The following is a 20,874-nucleotide window of genomic DNA, read 5'->3' on the forward strand; positions in this document are numbered from 1 at the left end:
GAACCTTCCCTGCAATCAGAAAACCAGTATGGTCTCTGGCTATCACTGCTAAACCAGTGCATTCCATAGTCCAAGAAGCATCGATATTTATTTTGATTTGGGAAGGCAAAGGGGGAGACCATTTTGGTTTTGGTGGAGGGCGTAAAGGAACTAATAGATTGCAAAGAAGAGATGAAGAAGCAGTCTGCTGGTTCAAAAATTCAGAAGAAGCTAGAAAGGATTGTGAGGCTATTAGGACAGGATTAGGAACAACATCATTAAAGATGCAATGACATCTATGTTTCCAAATGTTCCAAAGAAGAAAAGAGATATGAGTAAATACAATACTACGGGATAAAAGGTCTGTAGAAGGGAATTGCAGTTGAGAGAACCAATCCCCAAAAGTTGTAAGCTGCTGGAGAAGAGGACGATATCCAAGAGGATGGTGAAACCAAGTCCTAAGAGACCAAGGACACGCTAGTAAAGCATGTTCAATTGTTTCAGGATATTGATGACATAAAAGGCATAAGGGATCCTGAGTCAATTTACGATGACATAAATTTGTTGTAATAACGATAAAATTGGAAGAAGCCCTCCAGAGAAAGTTTTTGATTTTGGGAAGAGTTTTTAAGGACCATACATAAACTCATTCTTAACCACCCAAACTATATTCTTCTGCACTTTGTCAAAAAGCAATGAGATCATCCCATATAAAAAGGGGCGGAAGAAGAAAAAGAACCCTTATGAATATGGTAAACAATTCCTGGGTTTTGGGTTAGGAATTCTAATTGAGCTGGGATGCAATGTGGTGAAACACTGAAACCGAAGATTTCCAGAATTTGAAATTTAATGTGCTTGGAAATTTAAGAGTGAAATTGAAATTTACAGAAGCTGTGCAATGGGTGAGTGAGAATTCAACTCCTAACAAAATGAGACTCTTTTGTTCAAATTTTGGGTAGTACAACTGTTTTCAAATTTTGGTTAATGAAACTATTTGAATACAAAAGGGAACATTGTGCCTAAATCCACAATTATCATCTAAATTATGTCCCGAAAAGGAAATTGACGATACCTACCCGCATGTGATACCTACATTTACAAATGTGACAACATATTTGTAGTCAAAATGGTAATGTTGAGTCATATTGTTTGTAGTCTTGTTCTAATAATTGTAATTACAAAATGTACAACAATTTTACAACTTTTTGAACAAATTGTTCTTATAGTTGTAATTTTGTTTAATTTCATGTAAATAGTGTAAATAAATTTGGTAAATTTGTTCTCAATGTTGTAATTTGATTTATTACATTGTAATTTTTGTTTAAGTACATGTAAAATATAAGTAGGATATACATCCCAGTATCATAACTTGTCTCGTCCCGAAATGATATTAGAAGTTTTTACAAAACACATGGATTCTAACAAGCACAAAGTAGCAAAAGGTGTTCTACATGCTACTCTATACACTCTGATAAAATGGTGACTTAATGTAAAGATAACTCGATTGAAATGAGCATACTATATAATTCCATATATTTCTTGTTATGTAGTTGTCGATAAATAAATCTGACAACACTTAATTTTGTTCTATCATTAGGAGCTTTTGATCATTTACCAATAAACGTCACCTCGTTAGGCCAAACAAGGCACTTTAGAGTGCATTCACAGACATTCAGCTTGCCTAATCTTACAAAATTCTTGTAGGGACTTATAATATTGCCCAATAATCATCATGGTTATTTCACATCATCTCTGCGCCGATGCGCGCCATAAGGGGAGAAGTAAACAAAATCCATGAATTGCAGCCCGTTTCATATCACTCCAGTCCGATCTAAACACAAAATCCTCTTAGGAATAGAATCCTAATTCAATCGTGGTTCCTCTCCTCTTGGGAAAAGAGCATTAAACATGGGATCATCCTTACAAAGTTGATACTTTGCTTCAACATTTTCGTGTATGTAACACCTACATACCCAAAGTGAGCAATTGATAATCAGACATGAAAACTAGTTTGGCTGCATTGTACCAATCTGATACGAGTTTAGCTATGGTTTCCCATTACAAGTTTACAACCACAATTCCTCCTACCAATAGAAAATTTCTCCTATGAAAAGAAAGAAACTCTGATAAAGAGGCCGCAATAAACAAGGAAATAAAAATTGGTCAATATCAAACGGTTAAAAATAACCAATTGGAATGCTCAAAGCAGTGAATTTATTTTTCCTTAAATTGACATAATGTATGAAACACACCACTATATATACATTCCAAAATTGGGTTTTTAGAGTGGTGGCATAAAGCAAGTCCTCTCGTACACCCTTCTAATCACACCCTCCATCCAATTCTTCTTTCTTTTCACTTCACTTCCTTCCCAAAATCTCTTCTTCTTCTCCCCAACTCCGAGTAGATCTCCCCTACTTCATCACCTTAACGCCGTCGTTTAGCTCCCCGCCACACACCCAAAAAGCCCTAGCCTTTATCGCTTCCCCCATTCCCCAATCCAACCCAGAATTCAACTCAACCCCAATTGAACAATCCCCAATTTTGGGCTCTTCATGCATGCACAGAAAGCCCTAATTGAATTGCATCAATAAACCAGGGTTTTCTACTTTCCCTAAAGTTTTGATCTTTTTTGGTTTTGGGGAGGGAGGATTAGAATCAATGGAGGACGATGATTACGTGGGCAGCGAAGAGGAGTTCTATACCTCCGATCAGGAAGACGATTACTCTAACGAAGGCCCTGAAAACGAGGACTATGATACTCCATGTATTCCCCCTAAGGGCACCACCACTAAGGTTGTTCATCTTTTACCTTAGTTTATCTTATTCGATCACTCGAAAAGAAATTTAATCTTATTCGAATTTGGGGTTAAACTTTTATTGGGATGTGAGCACTGTTTTGCATATACGGGTTGATCTACGTTGTATATTGTTTGTTCTTCATGAACTGATTGATTATCATAATGTTGTTTTCGTAATTTTATTGTGATAGTTAAATTGGGATATTGATCATATTGTTGGTTGTACTCTTTGCAGGTGATTACGAAAGAATCTCTTTTGGCTGCACAGGTAGGGAAAAGTGGAAAAGAATAGTCTTTAGTACTGTTTCTAAGTTGTTTTGTCATGATTTTTAGATTTATGTTTGAGTTGGATTGTATGCAGAAGGAGGATTTACGTAGAGTGATGGACGTGCTATTTCTGAAGGAGCACCATGCGCGGACTTTACTCATTCATCATCGTTGGGATGTTGACAAGCTTTTCGAAGTGCTTGTGGAGAAGGAAAGAGCTTTCTTGTTTGCAGAAGCAGGTGTATCTGTAATGGAACATCAAGATAGTGAACCACTGCCACCTGCTTCTACGATAATGTGTGCTATTTGTATAGAGGATGTGCCTAGTAATGAGGCAACAACAATGGACTGTGGACATTGCTTCTGCAACGGCTGTAAGTATCTACCCATTGTTTGCGCTTTCTTATTTTATTAGTCCATATTCTTCTTGTGAATCAATGACATTTGTTGGATGATCCTTTTATCTGTTTGAGGCTGTGTTAGAGTCATAGCAAGTTTACTGATATCTGGTATTTAAATTTTGTCATCGAGGTCGCTAATCCAATGTAGTGGAAAATTTATATTTTGTTTTTGGAATTTGGGGTTCTTTGCAAGTGAATTGTCTTTCATGCTGACTATATGTTTACATCCTTTTTGTTTGTGTGTCTACGCTTGTGTAGCAAACTTTCTCCATTTGTTCTATTTTGTTTCCCCTATCATATGGTGACTGTTATGAAATTAATATTCTCTATCTTATGTAGGTTGGACAGAGCATTTTGTTGTGAAGATAAATGATGGTCAAAGTAAGCGTATGAGGTGCATGGCTCACAACTGTAATGCCATTTGTGATGAAGCAGTTGTTAGGAATCTAGTTAGCAATAGCCACCCAGATCTTGCAGAGAAATTTGATCGGTTTCTTCTGGAGTCATACATTGAGGATAATAAGAGGGTTAAGTGGTGCCCTAGTACTCCTCATTGTGGGAATGCAATACGGGTGGAGGATGATGAATTTTGTGAGATTGAATGTTCATGCGGGCTTCAGTTTTGTTTCCGTTGTTCATCACAAGCCCACTCACCTTGTTCTTGTTTGATGTGGGAGCTTTGGGCCAAGAAATGCCGAGACGAATCAGAGACGGTTAATTGGATCACAGTACATACTAAACCTTGTCCCAAGTGTCACAAACCTGTAGAGAAGAATGGTGGCTGCAACCTTGTGAGTTGTATCTGTGGGCAAGCATTCTGGTGAGTAATATGTTAATTATTATTTTTCATCATGCTCCCTACTAATATATGTGCTTATCTATCTCTGTTCTCTGTGAACTTAACTCTTTTATGCTTCTTCTGTCATGCTACTAGATTAGAAATATAAGCAGACTATCTCTGGGATTTATAATTTCTTTCTTCTGGATGCAGTTGGCTCTGTGGTGGAGCTACTGGCCGAAACCATACATGGTCAAGTATTGAAGGCCATAGCTGTGGGCGATTCAAAGAAGACAAAGAGAAAAACGCTGAGCGGGCAAAGCGAGATCTTTATCGGTATATGCACTACCACAAATTCTATAAAGCTCATACTGATTCTATCAAGCTTGAAAGTAAGTTGAAGGACACTATACAAGAGAAGGTATCAATTTCAGAATCGAAGGAATCAAAGAATAGAGATTTCGGCTGGGTAACGAATGGACTCTGCAGACTTTTCAGGTCTAGGAGGATTCTTTCTTATTCATATCCTTTTGCATTCTATATGTTTGGTGAGGAGCTCTTTAAGGATCAGATGACAAAGGAAGAAAGAGAAATGAAACAAAATTTGTTTGAGGTTCAGCAGCAGCAGCTTGAAGCAAATGTGGAGAAACTATCCAAGTTTCTGGAGGAGCCATTTGATAATTATGAAGACGATAAAGTTGTGATAGTAAGGATGCAAGTGATCAATCTCTCGGTAGCCACAGATACACTCTGTAAGAGAATGTGAGTATGTCTGTCAGAAAAGTGGTTGATGTGTATTTAGAAGTATGTTGATATGTTTTTATATAACATGCATTTATGACAGTACTTTTTTACATGTGGGATTCCTCTAAAGCTGTTTTTTAAACAAATGCAGGTATGATTGCATTGAGAATGATTTATTGGGTTCTGTGGTACCGTCTGTGGAACTCGGTACCCACCACAAAATAGCGCCGTACAAGTCAGAGGGCATCGAGAAGGCATCCGAACTTTCAATTTCTGATAAAGATCTACCATTCCATTGTGGAACAAATGGTAAGTTGATTCCATGAATTTTTCTGCCTTTTTTTAATTGTCTCTATGCTTGGAAACCAAAATTAAACAAATTTTTATACACATTCAGCTAGCAACACATTTTTTTTTTTATTTATTTTTTTAAAATTTTGTTAACTAATAAGAAGCAACATATATATATATATATATATACAGTCCGTCTCTGCTACGTACGTCCGCACCGTTTTAAGGTGCGGATTTTCGTCCGTTCGCCACCGTACGGCGCCGCGCGAGGGCGCGCCGTCCACCCCCAACCGGAACTCCCGGCACGCTTCCCCGACCCACTTTCCCATCCCCGCCCGAATTCCAGTTTTCGGTCCAGATCACCCAAAACTTACAAACAAAGTCAATCTGGCCGGAAAACCTAGGAATTACGGTCCGGGACGTCACCGGGGACGTGGAAAGTAGGGTTCTAGGGAAAGGACTGCTGGAGTCGGCTGGTGGGGGCGGCGCCTCGCCGGCGCCGTACATGGCGAACGGACGAAAATCCGCATCGTAAAACGGTGCGGACGTCCTCACCTGAGAAAAGTTCTATATATATATATTATTTTTTTTTTGATTTTGTTAACTAATAATAAGGTATTGTTGCATTTAAGCATTTTGGTGAATAGTTTTGTTTGAAATTATAATTCGTTGCTCCGGTGGAGAGTCATATATTTGTGTGCCCCTATTAGCGTGGTTCGTAGTGACAAATTGTTGATCTGTTTCCATACATCCTCAGCATGTTTTTTTTCATTGATTGTTTACAGAACTTTGTAATATATGATCTAATTTTCATGAAGTTATGTTATCTCACTTATCTGCAATCGACTTGAGCATTTACCCTGATCAGCCAACAATAGCAAGTGTAGCCTAATGTTACGGATCTTTCCATGTTTTATATAAGGTTAGATTGGTTTTACTTCTGTTACGGGATTCAGAATGTTTCACATGACTACCAATCATGCATGAATCTCCAGTGTGTTCCACTGTTCCCTCCTGATAAATAAATACAATCTAATACTATAACTCATAAGAACTGCTTCAAAACAAACCTGAATTACCATCGCCCTTGTGCTGGAACGGTACTATCCATTCAATACATGAATGCACAACTATAGATTGTCTATCTTTTCCTTTTCTAATTTGTACTCATAAAACCTTGCTCTGTGGTGTTCATTTTTTCCTTCAATGTATCAATCATGCATGAATCTTCAATGTGTTCCGTCCTGATAAATAAATGAATATAATTACTATAACTCATAAAAAGAACTGCTTGTAACCAATAGATTGTCTAATTTTTCCTTTCCAAACTTGTACTCTTAAAACCTTGCTCTGTAGTTATAGTTAACTTTTTTCTTGGATACAGCTTACTTACTAAAAGAAATTTCTTAGGCGTGCAGACCAGCAATGTTCTTCCAAGTTCAGATGAAAAAGAATTTCTTACTGCATATGATCATGCATAGAACATGATGCAATGTAGAAGATAAATGAGGCTAACATGTGTAAGGTTTGCTGTCTCACTCCTGATGTAGGAGGATCATTGGAACCAGAACATCCCTCAGGTTCTGGAAGTTCATATGAGAGTGGTTGCTCATCTCGGAAGCGTGCAAGGAAGGAGGGTCCTGGAGGTGGCTTTTTCGATCTAAACTTGCCAGCAGAGGTCATTGACAGAAACTGTTTCTGATTCGTGCAAGTTGCAAAGCTTCATAAAAAGGTGTACAGTCTCTAACGTAAGACCCTCTTTTTCAATGCAGTGTCCTTATTTCCGGATCAAACACCCAAGTACGTTATGTTTTTTCCCCATCATATCTTTCTGGTCGCCTCGTACATATAATTCTTTGGGGCTTTCAGGGGCGCTTGCTTTGTAGATTTTCCAATTAAAAAACAATAATGATATTTTGGGGAGATATTCAAATTTTTGGAGCGGTTATTTATAGAACTCTTAACGTTTCGTCCTATTTCAGCTTATTTCTAATGGTTACTTTTGGACATTTTGCTCTCATGCTCTAATATTTGTTAACAATGTCTTGGGACTACTTGTACATTTTGTATATGAAGAAGTTGCGCATGTCTGTATCATTGGTAGCCAATATCACGTAAAAGCTCCTTGTTTGTTAATGGTGACTTCCATGTGCAATACTCTCAAGTGGAACAATGTTAAACATGAAATAGTAGCATCCACAGGGGTTGGTTGTATGGATGGTGTAAAGCAGATTTCATAATGCTATATGTATTTTAAATGGCTCATCATATTGCTTTGCTATATCTGTCTGTATGGTATCCATCGACATAGGTGGGTTTTACCTACTACGGGGTATAGTGTGCACTCAGCATAGTCATTTGTTGACTGTATGTTAATACTTTCATGAATGAGAAAAAGGGTCGGAATGATTGAAAGAAAGGAGTTTTGAGAATGATTGGGATCCCATTTGTGTTGTCCTTTAAGTATTGGATCTGCCCTTTGTTCAAATCATTGGTGGTCAGTGAATAAACACATTGTACAAGAATGTACCAGAAGCTCCATATATACCTGTGCGCATAAGTACAATGCTTAGTGAAGGAGCAAAGAGTAGTAACCCTGAGGGCCTTCAGTTTCTGTTTCTCTCCTGTTGCATTTTTTGGCACAATGTATAGGAAAAGCAGATTGACAGATTCTTTCTTCGAAGAAAAGTAATGAAATTTGCAAGTTACAAAAAGCTGCAGACTCTGTGATTAGTGTTTTGACGATTATCTTACCTTATACTCCACGAGTAATTGTACTGTTTTAAGTTGGATTATCTTATCATATACGCCATGGATAATCGTACGCCGTTTTAAGTTGATAGTGCAAGACGGATGTGTTTGTCGTAGCTGTTGTTTTGCAATTTGTACTATACTTAGACTACACATGAGATGGGGTGGAAGCATGGTGGTGTACATGCGGAGCAAAACAATTTTTTTTAGCTAGTGGAACTGGAGGTTCATTACTCAAACATGAGGGTTTCATTACAAACCTCATGTTGGTCTTTGTCTTTACGGTCGAGGGTTCTTCTGATACATGTATGGGGTTATACTTTTCAAATAGAAAACCTCGGATTCATAAGAATTAGTTTCTTTTAGTTGTATAGAATCAAATACACAACATATATGATACAACAAATCTATTACGAGTTGGACTCACGATTAATCAAACGCCAACTACGTAGAATTAGTTTCCTTACCACTGAAACGGTTTAAAAAGTTTATGGCAAATAAAACCTTCCCGATTATCATACTAGATGTCATGATTTGATTTAAAGTTTTCGATAAAAGCTTGTAGAGTTTAATCATCGAGGGGACCTCTTAAAATATACATCTCACGATTAATTACAATGTAACAAATCTCTTGCTGTGTACCTATGCGAGTGTGCATGCATACTATATGAGATATGGTTAAATATATTGTCTACGTACGTGTATGAAAGACAACTAATCCAAAACCTAGTTCCATCTGTGCCTGGTTTCGTATTGAGCACATCGTCAATTGATTCACTTCATGAGACCATTACCATCCTCCACAGAGAAGATGTAGTCGGATGGTCAGCAATGATGGAGAGATATCTCGGAGCTAATCAAGTCCCTCCGGCCACACGACATTGACGACAAAGTGAAAACCGCTACGAGGAGCCGTTTCGGACCTGACCGATCTGTATGGATGAATACCCGACGAGCTCCGGCACACCAACCCTACTGAGGAAGAGTTCTCCACATGACCAGTGAATACTTTTCAGTCATTTGAGAAACCGAATAGTGAGTTGGACCAACCCAGTTACCTATAACCCGGCTAAGCCCAGATCATGTCCACGGCCCAAATTTCATTACCATCTTGCTTTTTGTGTCACACACTCACTCCGCATCTCGGACTTGTCTGTAAATTTGACTCTCTCCTCCGGCATCGTCGCTGTAAGTCTCTCTCTCTCTACTCTGCCTCGGTGCCTCCCATTTGCGATTGCGAAGAACACTGAGCTCTCTCTCATCTCTATATGTTGTGCAAACTCTTCTCAGATTGAAGTTCTCAAGCCTTAATCTATTGATTAAGCCATTCCAGGTATCGTTTCTATTTATGATAATAGAAAATTTATGGATGAATTGGGATTGTGACATAGGTTTTGTTATTGGGGATTTAAGATTTGTTAATCCCATTGTTTAGTAAGGATTGCTGCTTTTGATATAGAAACGAATTGGGATTATTGGGCACTGTTCAGGGCAGGATTTCAAACCCAAATTGAAATTGGGCATAAACGAATTGGGATATAAATATCAGACCAATGATTCGGCACTTGATGTCAGAATGCGAGTCAAGTTTGTGTCTTTTTCTGTGTTCGTGTTTTCTTCAAGTACTGTTGTTTTCTTCAAGTAATTTAAAGTTTCAAACTTTCTGGGTCTTTTCTGGTTGTTGGGGGCTCTCTGGTTTGGGTTTTAGGGGTTTAAGTGTTTTGATGACCAAGGCTTGCGAGATTGATCCCAATAGGGCTCTGCCTCATAATATCTTAAGTAGAACAAATGCTTTTGGTCACTGTGAGAGTTGGGTTTAGGGCCTAGGAGCCATCGGAGGTTAAGAATGAGAAATATTGTCTGAAAATTTTCCTGAATTCCCTAAACCCTAAAATCCCCTCTCTTTTTTTTAGTTGAACACTCTGAAATTTGATACAGTCATTGAGTTTTGGTGCATGCATTTGTATTAAAGTCACTAAAAGGATGACTGGACCTGAACATCTTAATTTGGTAGCAAACCTAAGGGAGATTTTACAAGGTGGACTTCTTTAACTAGAATTTATAGGCGATGTGCATATAACTACACATAATCTTTTTGCACTAGTTACTGGTTATCTGCTGCATTTGAGGTTAGTTTGGTTTCTTTGTTTATCCATTTTAAGAGTAAAGGCTGTCATTCTAATCAGAGAGGTTGTTCTCACTTATTTGGCTTATTTGTTATTCTGTACATCCAGTTTTTGCTCATACATTCAGTTCAAAACATTTTGGTCTGTATCAGTGTTTCACTTGTCAATCTTTTTGGACTATTTTGGTTAGAGTTTCAGCAAATTTTTGTGGAGCATTTAGCATTTTGGTTTATGCTTTTTATCCGAGTTTTATCTGCGGTTTTTGGTGGGTTTCTCTAAACATACATACGTTACCCTTATGTACAACTATTTAGTACAAATACAATTAGTTCTATTTTGTCTGTCTTCACTTCATTTTTTTAAAACACTTCAATATCTTTCTCAAATGTAGACCGTCAGATATTAATAAATTGATCGCTGGCTTTACCATTGAAATTTATACACATATGAAGCCCCCTGATGGAGGAGTATTGTTGAACTTTATTCAATTAGGTACATCCTGCAAGAGAGAAAGAAAGCTGAAGTTCCTGTCCCGAAAGAGAGAAGAAAACTGCCACTATGAATGCCCCAGACCGATACGAGCGATTTGTTGTTCCTGAAGGGACAAAAAAGTAAGTTTTGTGTTTCGGAAAAGTTCCAGCCCCACTCTGTAATCTAACAGCCTCACCAAATTCCTGTTCATTTGCAGGGTGTCGTATGAGAGGGATACCAAGATCATAAATGCTGCATCATTTACGATCGAGAGAGAGGATCACACTATTGGCAACATCCTTCGCATGTATGTATTCATTTGTCTTTCAATTCAAATTCTATACTGTAACTAACCTTGTTATATTACAGGTTTTAGTTCATCAAACCCTAAGCTGCTTTCTTACAAAATTTTTGTGATTACCAGGCAGCTGCACCGGGATGAAAATGTTTTATTTGCTGGCTACAAGCTCCCTCACCCACTTCAGTACAAGATCATTGTCAGGGTTAGTTATCCAAATTTGATTTTCTAATTACTGTTCTTTTATTTTCTTGAAGTGTTCAGAACTTCAAATCAAGAAAAATGAGAGATAAAATGGATTGAGAAGCAGAAGTACCCTTGTACTGTTATGGTTTTGACCTTAACCACTGTAATCACTTTAATTGTACTGTTGCAGATTCACACAACCAGCCAGTCATCACCAATGCAGGCATATAACCAGGCTATTAATGATCTTGACAAGGAACTCGACCATTTGAAGAGTAATTTTGAGGTAATGTTATTTGATGTTCCACCTTCAAATTGCTGTCTTGCTCATATTAGATTAAGGTGTTTGAGGTTGTATTCGGAATGTGTTTGAGAACCTTGATAGCTCATCTTAGACTTATAACATTGCCATGCTATGACCTCTTTTTCCAATTTCCTTTTCATGATAGCTTGAAGGTCAAAACTACATAATTTCATGATATAAAATGAATATACCGTGTTATTTGTATTTTCTAAAAATCATTAAAGGATTGTGGTTAATGCCAAACATATGAGGATAAAAGATCATGGATTCATGGACTTGCAAGTATACTCTAATGAAGTACTAGATCATTTGTAGTATGAATTGAGACATAATTTCAAAGATTGATTATTCTTCAGAAATATCTGAACGGTCACAAGGTTCATTAGAAATGATGTGTTCTGATTATGGGCTGCTAAGTAATCTAGGACTGATAAATATAGTAGGGGGAAGCCAAATCAACTTATAAACCCTAAATCCACGGAAGCAGCCAAATCTTGTGTATTAATACACCTTAAAATTCCTGCATGCAGGCCGAGGTAGCAAAGCATTCAATGCAAGTGGACTACTAGAATTGACTCAAGCAGCTATGTGGAGGCATGTCTTTATCATGTAATGGATTGTTGCCCTACTTAATCATGTAACTAACGTACTTGTGAACCTTGATGACTGCCTCTTATGTTTTTGATGGATCGTGATGGAATGAGAACATGATGTTTCATTAGATTTTTGTCTTTTAAAAAAGAGAAGGGTCACAACAGCTTAGCCTTACATACTTAGGCCTGGATTTGTGAATCAAAGAACTGAGGATCTGGCCGGAACCGAATTGAATAGACGGTTCAGTCTGGTTCTTGAGAAAAATTTGCGTAAAAACAGTGAATCTGGAACAAGATACCATTGAACCGAATCGGAATAAGTTGAAATGTATCCATGTTGCCATATTAGTGGGTGTTTGAGCAAGTCTACGTTTTCTATAGATGTGACCATAGGTGATCTTATATAACACAACGGAAACACAGATTTCATTTTTCTCATGATCAAACCTTAAAATCTATTCTTGAACCCAATTCTTCGAAAATCCCAATTCAACCCTTGAACTCTTCAATCCGGTGATAAACGTATTCTTATTTGATTCAATTAGCCACCCTGCCGTCTCATCCCTCTCTATTGCTATGTGATAACTGCAACATCAAGAAATTGCGGATATTCATCTCATTCTTCTGATGAATAGACATGCTTTTTCCATGAACAGATGAACTAATGACTAAGAGGTAGAGTTGCTGCATTTCATATTGTAAGTTTGTGACCAAGTTAGTTGGGTGTATCATGTCCCTTTATAACAGGCAGGAGTAGAAGAAGAAGAGCCCAAACCAAAAGTGGAATGCCTTTGCTCTTATCATTAGCTTGACCGACCTTCCTATGGTCCTTTTGGGGACTTAACCTCCCATGTGTTTCTTCTAGGTTCTGATGCCAACAACAGCCCTCTATCGTTGCGTTTGTGCTTGTGTTTTGTTTTGTTTCTCAACACGGATTCTGCAGCTTCTGCTGAACTGAGTGAACTCTTTGTTAAATAGCACTATATATAGCAATTCAAATAGATCTTGCTTATCATTTTGTAATGATAAATACTACATCAAGAAATCTCTACTTCATTTTCTTGTGTTTTTAACCACGAAGCAGTTATTCTTTTTAACTATTCACTGGATTTTAAGGTCGATATTTGGAGAATATTGATGCTCTAGTCTAGAATATATGTTATAATTTTGTTGTTTCTTGAGTAGCATAGGCCAAACTTTGGTGTACACAAAGATTGAGCAAGCCATTATGCATTGAATTTGCCTTCGAATATATGGATTCTCTCCGAGTCTTGTTATAAAATATAAAGAACCTTTTATGTAGTTTTCTTTAAGTTTGTCTCTGTTGTTGTTTGACCTTCTAAATATATTTTGGAAAACGGTGTGTGACAAATTTACAATCATAGATGCAGACAAATGCATTATTCTAAGGCTTCCCTTTTCATTGCAGGTATCTCTTGCACTAAGTTTGATGACTTTGGTTTTTGTAGAATTGTTATTATCTTCTAATTAACAATCTAATACACCAAGACCCGAAGCTTATAACTTAAAAATGTAGGCATGTCTGTCAGCTTCATTGGAAATGAGTGTTCTTGACTTGCTCGAGGTTGAAACATGTTTGTGTTTTCATTTTACATATTGCTTTCTCATGGATATGTGAAATCCAAGCATCGTTGTGGCTACTAATTTGTTTGGTTGTTAGCAGAGTGATTAAACTATTGGTTAGTTTTTAGGCCATATCATGTTAGAAACTTCTTCAAATGTATCAAATTACAAGGATGAATTGCAATTAGGCAATTTCAAGGATTAAGTATAACCTTGTTGAGTTTTGTGAATACAATCTATATTACAAAGTTGACCCCAGAAGGCCAGAAGTGAAATCACAAGGAGATGTGCAGTCTGACAAAGGCAATGGGATCTCTCATATGAAGTTGAGAACGGTTTAGTATGTCCATGATTCACAATCTGGTGTAATATGAACTGAGCGTATGATTCATACGTGTATATGAACGACTGTTGCTAACGTTCTCTATGATTCATTCATACGAATATGTAAGAAAATTAATTCTACTTGCTTGATCAGCAATTGAAATCACTAGAGGCTTCTATATAATACACAATCCATCACTATTATTTTGTTATAAAAACTGACACATACTAGCAGTCATTGTTGAAACTTGAAACTTTTATATCTTTTAAGGCTGGCCATCTACCAAATAATTGAGGACAAAATGGTTAGAATGAGAACATGAATATCTTACATTTGTAGGACTAGAGTAGTTTAAATTGAAAGTTGAACTAAACAACAAAGAGAAGTAATGAAATTCATAACAGTTATTGAACATTTTAAATCATGTGGTGGGAAGTTGGAGTGGCAATTGCCCTTAGTTTGGAGGAAGACTATCCCTGAAGTATTGTTCAATGACTTCAATCAGATATACAACTATCTGTTATTTCTATGCTTCTGAATGTGGAAGAGTGGAGTTTGCAATTGATGGGTGGCCTACAGAGAAAGGAAAACCAACTGGGATTCGACTACATTTGTGTGCAATGATCGTTAAGGCCTTAAGGGATTGTACTCGGATATAACCAAGAAGGAAAGTATTATATCTTATATGTTGGATTCAAGTAATTATGAGGCATTCAAGGCTGGCTTCCTTTTTTTTTAATTATTTTTATTTTTATTTTTTTTGAATAAAGGACTGGTGATGCGGCTACCCTCAAGATTAAGGCCGGCTTCCCTTAATACACATTAAGGTAATTAATTTTTCTTAATCACATTTCATTAGCATTCAGCAGCCAGCTATTTTCATTTCAATGCCACCCCTTCATATTTTTAGCTCCATTCATCATATGTGTAGCCACACAGGTGACACAGCCACATCAAAATCTTTCCTTACCAATGCCAAAGTGTATCCATTTAAAGAAGATTCATGCTAAATCATAGCACAATCACAGTGAATGCCCAGGATTTGGCACCTAATTAGAATATTATTTTCTTGATTGGTCCCTAAATTTCTCTTTACCATGAATCCACTTATTATATATAACCAATTTCTGAGAAGAGTTGGTCCAGATCATATTGTTTATATATTCCAAGGTCGTCCAGAAAGTCACAAACTCTACTAAACAGCCGGCCATTTTCTTCTTCCTTGAACTTAGATCCCAGTTTAATCTTTTTCAGTGGATTCATTCACCCCCAACTTGAAATTCAGGATAAGAGAATCCAAGGTAAAGTCATATTTTATATGTCCAGTTGTTCAAAGCTCGAGCCAGTGTCACCTGGTAGTGCTCAGGAACCTTATTGCATGTGTCACTTGTTTTCTTATCGACTCTTTGAGTTCTTCATTCTATAGTCAATTTTTGTGTTTGTTACCAAATTGGGTTTATTGCTTCTTGAAAACAAAATGTCCACTTTGATACGTAGGAATGTATAAATCTTATGTTTTTTCTTTAATATATTTATAATGTAACTTCTGAACATATATGCTTTGATCGGTGTTTGTTGCAAATAAATATGAAGTGTTCAATAAAATGTCTTATTAAAATTAAGATAGACTTTTTTTGTATGTATTTCTTGGACCTTTTCTGTATGTATTTCTTGTACCATCTATAAGTCTATAACACCCTTCCCCAAATGTAAAGAAAAGGCCAGAAACTTTACTGAGCATGCAAGCCCCCAAGGAATTAGACAGCTTCAAACGCACGATTGAACCCAGTCATTTCATGTCAATCATGCATTGTTTTGATCTTTGACCCCTTGACCTTTCAGCCCTTTTGATGTTACTATCTTTTGTGCTTTGTTCGTTTAAGTGCTCCTCCCTTTCACCTTGTGGACACTTTAAAGTCTCCAACCTCCTCAGTTTAGTAGGACACCTAATTTTTTTTGTATGCGCCACAGCTTTAAACAAAGGTTTAACAAAGGGCTTTATAAACTTGTCACATGTGTATGAAGACTTTACGTGTTTGAAGTTGTTTAGTTGAATTTTCTGGAATTATATGACCCTGGGTACTACTTGACAAAGACTATACAACTTTCTTTATTTGGAATGAATTTGGTAGAAACAGTATCTTTCTGGGTAGGCAACCCGGTCACAAATTTTGGCTCCAGTAAACCAGTCATTTTCTCAGTTAGAACTTGTTCATTAGTGGTGTACTGTGTTTACTGTGTTTGAAATTATGTCTCAATAGACAGTTGTATAATCGATAACATAATACTCATTAGTCATTGCAATGATAAAATTGTGTTGGTACATCAAGTACGATGACTTTATACATAAATTAGCTCACTTTGTACAATGGTACACAATCAATTATTGATTTAGTGTCACGTAAATATGAACTCGTATATCATTAATGTACCGATATGTTTATGTATTATGGAATATTTTAATAATGTTTCAAACTTTCAATCTGCAATCTTTTGCATGTGGAATTGAATTTCTTGATCTTTTTCTGTCCAATTTTTTCCTATTTAAATGCATATGTTTGTTGTTTTAACTTTTGCACATCAGCTACAATCAAAGACACCGGTTTGCTTCTTTTAATGCAATGCAAAAGGCTCACCATTGCAAAAGCTTCAAGGTGGCATAGCTTTCTAAGACAGCCGACTAGTCAAAGAATTGGGTAAACTCTTTAGAGCACGATACCCTATATATAAAAGGCAAAGAGACTATTGTATGTAACTAGAGATCCTCCATAGCTAGAAAGTCAATGCATAACTGAATCCTCTGAGATATGAAAGAGATATAGAGAGAGCAAGAAATATCTTGGGTTTTCCTGAACAGCTAGGTTTGGTTCACAGTTTCCATAAAACCCATCTTGGTGAGTAGTCTCCCTCTGGCCTCATTGTGTTATCTATGTCCTGCATTTAATGTGTTTTTGGAATGTTTCTCTTATGTTGGGTTGTTGGGTTCTCCTTCTGATCAGGGAGTTGTCTATATCTCAAGCTTGTAAGGCTTATGCAATCAATGCCGTTTCAGTGACTCATTTGGCTTGTGTTGTGAAGCCAACCTTTGGTTCTCTATTATTATGCATGAAGCCATTCAAGTTCATGGAGGGAGTTTCAAAACACAAGCGCTCCAATAGGTACTTCACAGCTTTACTGGGTTCTTTACCTTCTTCAGTTTTGGTAAACTCAAACTGCGTTTTGCCAGGAGTGAGAATCTGAGCTCCCAGTGGTGATCTGTGAAGAACATTGCTCAATCTAAATGAATATGGTTTTAAAGTTTTATGCTTCTTCCCTTATTTATTGAAATGAGTTCTGTTGTTGTCCTTTACTGACAGTGACCCAGTTAAAAGAAAGGTTGGGAAGGAAAAATTGAATAGCATGCTCTTGGCTCCTTGCAGACATAAAAATGTATGAATTTGCTTTTACTTCTTACTTTTTTTATTTTGATTTTGATTTTTCTTAATTGTTGCATTGTCAATTTGGAACTCTTTGATGAAAGGCTTTCTCTTACTATCCTCTCTTATAATGGTGTCAAATGCAGTCCTGCTTATTTGAAACTGTGGTCGGTCAAGTAAAGTCTTTAAGTTTTTACAAGTATTGTTGTTTTGTTAATAGAGAGAAATGGGAAGACCACACAACTGTGTTGAAGAGATCACCAAGCAACCCAATTGTTCTGATGTTCAGAGTTCTTTAAATCAGGAGGTACAAAAACAATTAGTCTTAAGATATGACCAGAGCTGCTTCATTGCAGCAGTGCATCCAAGAATTTACAGTAGTATCTTTCTTTTACAGATTTTACAGCTTCAAAAACAATTGCAGGATCAACTTGTGGCTCGTCATGCTTTAGAGAAGGCGTTGAGTTATCAGCAACTATCATATGATGCTACGATTGAAGACTCACTCCCAAAGGTAGTCTCGTATGTTCTTTAATACAAAACCGGACAATAAGCAATTGGTGTCATATTTCAAGATAATCAAGTTCAGACACTGATGTAGTTTGAATCTTTGAATGCAGTTTGATACTTCAGTTTTTTGGCACGTTTTTAACTCGGTGGTTCTTTTTTTTGCTAACCATTGGCATTCCTTTTCCTTGATCTCAGTCTGCTAAGGACCTTATAAAGGACATTACAGTGTTAGAACTAGAAGTAGTCCTATTGGAGCGCTATCTTCTATCCTTGTACCGGAAAACATTTGATCAATTCATACCACCTGAAGTGACTATGGCCGAAAGATCGTCTTCAGTCACACATCAAGGAATTTACAAAGAAGGTTCTGGACAAGAAAGTAGCAAAACAATCACCTACTCCGATGATCTTACGTTGCCTCGGAGTTCATCTGGCAAACAATTCAAGGAATGCAACGATATATGGGAACCAGAAAAGTTGTTAGATTCAAGCATTCATCGTTGCTATTCCTCACTGTCTCAGCGTTCAACTTGTTCACCACGAACTTCTCCTCGAATTAAATCTCAAACTAAAGCTGTAGATTCATACCACTCGTTACCTTTCTCGATGCTAGAGGTAACTTAAAATGAGAAAAATATCCTGAACGGCACTTTCTTATATTTGTCCTTACTCTGATTAGTATTAATAGTTACTTTAGAAATTATAGGCTTATCTAATTTGTGGCTTCCTATGTTGTCTCTTTTCAGCAAGCGCAATTCGCAACTTCAAAAGTAAATGCAGAAGAACAACTTGGAACTTATTTCTCTAATCATGTTCCAGAAACACCAAACTGTCTTTCTGAAGAAATGATCAAATGCATTTCAGCAATATATTGTGAACTTGCAGACCCGTCTATTATCAATGATGGTTACTCTTGCTCTCCAATTACATTCTCGGCGCCACTGCATGACTTTTCTTCACAGAGTGAAAGTGAAAAGTGGAGTTCCCGGCGTACGAAAATTCCTTTTTTCAATTCACAGTTTGACAAGCCTAGCCACATTGAAGGATCAGGAGAAATGAGTGGACCTTACTGTAGAATGCTGAAGGTACAATGGATCACTGGGGATACAGAGAAGTTAAGAGATGTTGAACACACACTAAAGAAATTTAGGTATGCCAATTCTGTGTTATGGAGATGCTTAAAATCCTTAATTGTTTTGCATCATGATACTTTTCAATCTTGAACGAATTTCCTTTTTCTGTTTTGCTTAACTACTGGTTGAGTATTCCGTGTATGTTGAACATACACTAAAAGAAACTTCTAACCAACTCTCTTCTGTCTTTACTCTAAATCATTTTTGAGATTGAGTTTCAGATTTGTGGATGTCTTTTGACTTCTTCTTGAAATTCTATGTGCCAAAATATATGGCAATGGCTTTGCATGATTGAATATTATAATTATAAATGGATAGAATACTTTTTTTTGGACATTGTTGTAGGATGATGACAATACTTTGGCATCATATAAATCTTCTTGTATAACTTGGAAACTATGTCATGGCAGCTCACTTGTTTATCAGTTGGAAGGAGTGGATCTCAGAAAGATGAAACATGAAGAGAAGTTGGCCTTTTGGATTAACGTGCACAATGCACTTGTTATGCATGTATGGTTCTTTCAACTCTGTACATACCCTAATGATTTGATACTTTTATTCTGATTTTGTTAGTTTTAACTTTCAAGCATTTGATGTTCGTGTTTTTTTTTATTTCAGACATTTTTAACATTTGGGATTCCACAGAATCATTCAAAAAGAGTTTCATTGCCACTCAAGGTACTTAAACTTTTGTACTAAATTTGTAATAGATCATGGTGTTGATCTTTGCTTACAAGCTTGTGCTTTCTTCAGTCTGCATATAATGTGGGAGGTCACACCATAAGTGTAGATATGATACAGAGGTCCATTTTGGGGTGCAGATTACCTCGTCCTGGACAAGTAAGCTCACTTTCCGAAAGAACTAGTTTATGAACTATGTGTATCCTCCGTCACATATCATGTAGACCCAAAAAAATTGGATAGGTCATGCTTCTACTAATTTATGATTTGAATTCCATTGGTTTTAGACTAACTTGGCTTATTTCTCTTTAGTGGCTGCGGCTGTTATTTACCATGAAAACTAAGTTCAAGGCTGGAGATGCACGCAAATCGTATGCAATTGAGCATACCGAACCTCTCTTGCATTTTGCACTCTGCTCAGGAAGTTATTCCGATCCCGCGGTACAGACCTCTGCCCTTACTATATCCATTGTAGAAGATGTTATTCTTTTAAAGCATAACCTCATTTTATATGCCAAAGAGCACGTTAGAGTCTATCCAGAGTACATAACCAAGTTTTAGCTATGAAACATTTTCTACTCAATATAACATGACCAACTGGGAATCTAGATACGAAAGCTCCTTGGAACCTTGTCACTTACAGAGATATATTACATTGACATATTTTTAGTAACTGGACTTGGTAGAACTTTTTCAAAGACGCTCCATCATATATGAATTAGTATGAGTCTGAGACTGAGTAATAGCTTGATGCAGTGATGCCAAACAGATTATCCAAGTGAAGCAACTATTTGATATATAGGGTCCAATCTGCAGGCCTTAATATAAACCCTCTCAATTTATAGTACATTAGGAATAACTCAAGCTGGCCTGCCAGTATTGGTTTATTGAGTAATTTCTACGATCAAATCTTATTTGCTTCTAATGTTTAGGTACGTATATACACATCAAAGAGAGTATATGAGGAGCTGGAAACTGCAAAAGAGGAGTACATCCAATCAACCTTCCTTCTGCACAAGGAACAGAAAATCCTTCTTCCAAAGATTGTGGAGTCATTTGCAAAGGACTCGGGCTTAAGCTCTGCCGGTTTGGTGGAGATGATTGAGCATTTACTGCCCAACTCTGAAAGCAAAAGCAATCACCAGTGCCAACAGAGAAGAATGTGGAAGGCAATTGATTGGATTCCTCACAACTTTACCTTCCGTTATCTTATTCCAAAAGAAGTAGCTTGGTGA

At 37.0% G+C, this 20,874-nt stretch overlaps 3 protein-coding genes across 4 annotated transcripts; all 3 read left to right on the forward strand.

Annotated features, from left to right (window-relative positions):
• The first annotated feature begins 2,265 nt into the window (after positions 1-2,265).
• Positions 2,266-7,809, forward strand: LOC101305120 (probable E3 ubiquitin-protein ligase ARI1-like). The gene is made up of 9 exons (XM_004289645.1): positions 2,266-2,775; positions 3,016-3,048; positions 3,142-3,421; positions 3,788-4,268; positions 4,440-4,988; positions 5,122-5,279; positions 6,812-6,995; positions 7,244-7,256; positions 7,660-7,809. Exons 1-7 carry the CDS (start codon positions 2,641-2,643, stop codon positions 6,961-6,963), a joined length of 1,788 nt encoding a protein of 595 aa, XP_004289693.1. The 5' UTR covers positions 2,266-2,640; the 3' UTR covers positions 6,964-6,995; positions 7,244-7,256; positions 7,660-7,809.
• Positions 7,810-8,895: 1,086 nt separating this feature from the next.
• On the forward strand, positions 8,896-12,165 carry LOC101305416 (DNA-directed RNA polymerase II subunit RPB11-like). Of its 2 annotated transcripts, XM_004289647.1 has the most exons (7): positions 8,896-9,200; positions 9,303-9,345; positions 10,631-10,749; positions 10,827-10,916; positions 11,034-11,112; positions 11,284-11,379; positions 11,928-12,165. In XM_004289647.1, exons 3-7 carry the CDS (start codon positions 10,697-10,699, stop codon positions 11,964-11,966), a joined length of 357 nt encoding a protein of 118 aa, XP_004289695.1. In that variant the 5' UTR covers positions 8,896-9,200; positions 9,303-9,345; positions 10,631-10,696; the 3' UTR covers positions 11,967-12,165. The 2 variants fall into 2 exon arrangements, with proteins under 2 accessions (XP_004289695.1, XP_004289694.1); XM_004289646.1 differs by lacking the exon at positions 11,928-12,165 and having other exon boundaries at positions 11,284-11,724.
• A 5,376-nt stretch (positions 12,166-17,541) lies between these two features.
• LOC101304939 lies at positions 17,542-20,874 on the forward strand. Its single transcript, XM_004291999.1, has 9 exons — positions 17,542-17,622; positions 17,713-17,829; positions 18,021-18,440; positions 18,572-18,975; positions 19,369-19,468; positions 19,577-19,636; positions 19,712-19,798; positions 19,952-20,080; positions 20,572-20,874. Exons 1-9 carry the CDS (start codon positions 17,542-17,544, stop codon positions 20,872-20,874), a joined length of 1,701 nt encoding a protein of 566 aa, XP_004292047.1.

Source organism: Fragaria vesca, linkage group LG2, assembly GCF_000184155.1.
Source record: "Fragaria vesca subsp. vesca linkage group LG2, FraVesHawaii_1.0, whole genome shotgun sequence".
In the NCBI taxonomy this organism is placed as follows: domain Eukaryota; kingdom Viridiplantae; phylum Streptophyta; class Magnoliopsida; order Rosales; family Rosaceae; genus Fragaria; species Fragaria vesca.

Coding starts and splice junctions, on each gene's coding strand:
- LOC101305120 (XM_004289645.1), top strand. CDS start 2,641: ATGGAGGACGATGATTACGTGGGCAGCGAAGAGGAGTTCTATACCTCC. Junction 2,776..3,015: donor CTAAGGGCACCACCACTAAG/GTTGTTCATCTT, acceptor TACTCTTTGCAG/GTGATTACGAAAGAATCTCT. Junction 3,049..3,141: donor AATCTCTTTTGGCTGCACAG/GTAGGGAAAAGT, acceptor GATTGTATGCAG/AAGGAGGATTTACGTAGAGT.
- LOC101305416 (XM_004289646.1), top strand. CDS start 10,697: ATGAATGCCCCAGACCGATACGAGCGATTTGTTGTTCCTGAAGGGACA. Junction 10,750..10,826: donor GTTCCTGAAGGGACAAAAAA/GTAAGTTTTGTG, acceptor GTTCATTTGCAG/GGTGTCGTATGAGAGGGATA. Junction 11,113..11,283: donor AGTACAAGATCATTGTCAGG/GTTAGTTATCCA, acceptor GTACTGTTGCAG/ATTCACACAACCAGCCAGTC.
- LOC101304939 (XM_004291999.1), top strand. CDS start 17,542: ATGGGAAGACCACACAACTGTGTTGAAGAGATCACCAAGCAACCCAAT. Junction 17,830..18,020: donor TTGAAGACTCACTCCCAAAG/GTAGTCTCGTAT, acceptor CCTTGATCTCAG/TCTGCTAAGGACCTTATAAA. Junction 19,799..19,951: donor GATTACCTCGTCCTGGACAA/GTAAGCTCACTT, acceptor ATTTCTCTTTAG/TGGCTGCGGCTGTTATTTAC.